This window comes from Octopus bimaculoides, chromosome 23 (genome assembly GCF_001194135.2).
Source record: "Octopus bimaculoides isolate UCB-OBI-ISO-001 chromosome 23, ASM119413v2, whole genome shotgun sequence".
In the NCBI taxonomy this organism is placed as follows: domain Eukaryota; kingdom Metazoa; phylum Mollusca; class Cephalopoda; order Octopoda; family Octopodidae; genus Octopus; species Octopus bimaculoides.
This window is the reverse complement of record NC_069003.1, coordinates 30,547,668-30,550,272: the sequence shown is the minus strand read 5'-3', so window position 1 is coordinate 30,550,272 and position 2,605 is coordinate 30,547,668. Positions and strand designations below refer to the sequence as shown.

Sequence of the window (2,605 nt, the reverse complement as noted above, 5' to 3'; positions counted from 1 at the left end):
ACATACATATATATATATGTGTGTGTGTGTGTGTCTTACCTGTTGAAATAATTTGGTGGATAATTTGAATTCTGATATTCTGTGGCACTTTTACTAGGATCACCTGAAATAGAAAAATAAAATAAATAAATGATAAAAAATTAGTAGCTGACCTCCTTCCAAAAAAAAAAAAAAAAAAAAAAAAGACCAAAGTGTCTCTCAAGAGAATGTTGCTTACATACATTTAGGATAACTGAAGTGCTGCTACATGGGCAAACATCAAAGACTCTGAATCCAGTTGAATGAAGGTTGGCCAATTATTTGTCAACCCTTTTACTGTAAAAACTAATCAGAGACATCCCACTCAAAATTTCATTACTCTTAACTGCAGAAAACAGTTTTATGTATCAATCTATCTTTTGTTGGGGGGAATGTCATGTCTGGAACTATTTCTTACTCAGATATGTCATGTTTATTTGAGGCAACATCGCCTGCAGAAAATAACCAATTTTATCTGTTTGGCAGATATTTAACATCATTACTAAAAGAATAACCATGAAATTTGATTTCACAGTGAAAGGGTTGAGGGACCTTGTCAAACTTATGATCAAAGACATTCCAACCATGACTGTCCTACTTTTTTTTCCAGACATACTGAATTCAGGACCAGATTATCCAATGTCCCTTACTTTTGTTTTAACCCCTTCACTCCAGAAATCAGATATATCCACACAAACTTTCATTACCCCCAACTGCAGAATGAATGTGTATATATATATATATATATATATATATATATATACATATACACACCAATTTATCTTTTGTTGAGGAATGTCATGTTTGAAACTACTTTCTCTTATGTCAAGATATGCCGAGTTTATTGAAGCAAAGTGACTAGCAGAAAATACCAATTTCTATTTGTTTTGGTAGATGTTTAACATCATTTCAGGAATAACCATGAAATTTAATTTCACAGTTAAAAGGTGAAAGACTCTCTAACCCACAGACATGCTGTCTCCACTCAGTGACTATTCAATTACCACTGCTACACCAGTTTCTGCTTTGCTGAGCTAATTAGCTATATACTACTACTACTACTACTACTACTACTACTACTACCACTACCACTACCACCACCACCACCACCACCACTACTAATTAGTAGTGGAAACACATAGCTTAGTGGTTAGGGCTCTGGACTCATGTTCGTAGGATTGTAGTTTCAATTCCTGAAATGGGCAATAGTGGAGGCATATGGCCTAGTGGTTAGGGTGTGGGACTAATGATTATAAGATTGTACTTTCAATTCCTGGACTGGGCAATAGTGGAGACACACGGCCTAGTGGTTACGGTGTGGGACTCATGATTATAAGATTGTGGTTTCAATTCCTGGACTGGGCGATGTGTTGTGTTCTTGAGCAAAGCACTTCATTTCACGATACTCCAGTCCACTTAGCTGGCAAAAATGAGTCATCTCGTCCAGCTGGGAAATTTATATATGCCCTTGAATTGGTATAACTCAAGTAAATAACTGTATCTTTTACCTTACCTACTAATTAGTAAAGATCCACTCAGCAACACACATAAACCCCCTCTCACTTCCCATTTGGCAAATTCCCACCAGACCCTGCACTAAGCAACTTGGTCCAATCCTTCTTCACCAGAATATCAACACTAACATCCCACTGTCCAAACGTTTCTTGCAGATATCAAAAGATGTTTAACTTCCCCCAAACTTAACCAATTGTTTCGTGAAATAAACATTACTGCGGCAACTGTGTGGTAAGTAGCTTGCTTACCAACCACATGGTTCCGGGTTCAGTCCCAATGTGTGACACTTTGGGCAAATGTCTCCTACTATAGCCTCGGGCTGACCAAAGCCTTGTGAGTGGATTTGGTAGACAAAACTGAAAGAAGCCCGTCGTGTATATATATAATGTGTGAGTTTGTGTGTCTGTGTTTGTCCCCCCAATATCACTTGACAACTGATGCTGGTGTGTTTACGTCCCTGTAACTTAGCGGTTCGGCAAAAGAGACCGATATAGTAAGTACTAGGCTTACAAAGAATAAGTCCTAGGGTCAATTTGCTCGACTAAAGGTGGTACTCCAGTATGGCCACAGTCAAATGACTGAAACAAGTAAAAGAGTAAAGAGTAACAGATAAATACATCCTTTTCTATAAGGATGTGGTTCATGAAGGGAGGGATCTGGCTGCTATTTCTAGTAAAATGAAATGACCATACAGAGACCTCCTAGTTGTCTTGAAACAATTGCTGTCGGTAGCACCAGTTAAGATTTCAAAGCCAGTCTGCAAGAATTACTGTAGACAAACATAAAAGATGAGTGATAACAGATATATACATCCTTTCCTATAAGGATGTGGTTCATGAAGGCAGGGATCTGGCTGCTATCTTTAGTAAACTGAAACGACCATACAGAGATCTCCTAGTTATCTTGAAGCAGTTGCTGTCGGTGGCACCAGTTAAGATTTCAAAGCCAGTCTGCAAGAATTACTGTAGACAAACATAAAAGATGAATGATAACAGATATATACATCCTTTTCTATAAGGATGTGGTTCATGAAGGCAGGGATCTGGCTGCTATCTTTAGTAAAATGAAATGA

At 37.9% G+C, this 2,605-nt stretch overlaps 1 protein-coding gene across 1 annotated transcript in view; it reads right to left on the bottom strand.

Moving 5' to 3' along the window:
• The window catches only part of LOC106883803 (eyes absent homolog 1-like), a 76,051-nt gene that overhangs the window by 70,864 nt on the left and 2,582 nt on the right, over positions 1–2,605 (bottom strand). Inside the window, exon 3 of the mRNA XM_052975954.1 lies at positions 40–103. Coding sequence (XP_052831914.1) covers positions 40–103 — 64 coding nt within the window. The remainder of the gene's footprint in view (positions 1–39; positions 104–2,605) is intronic.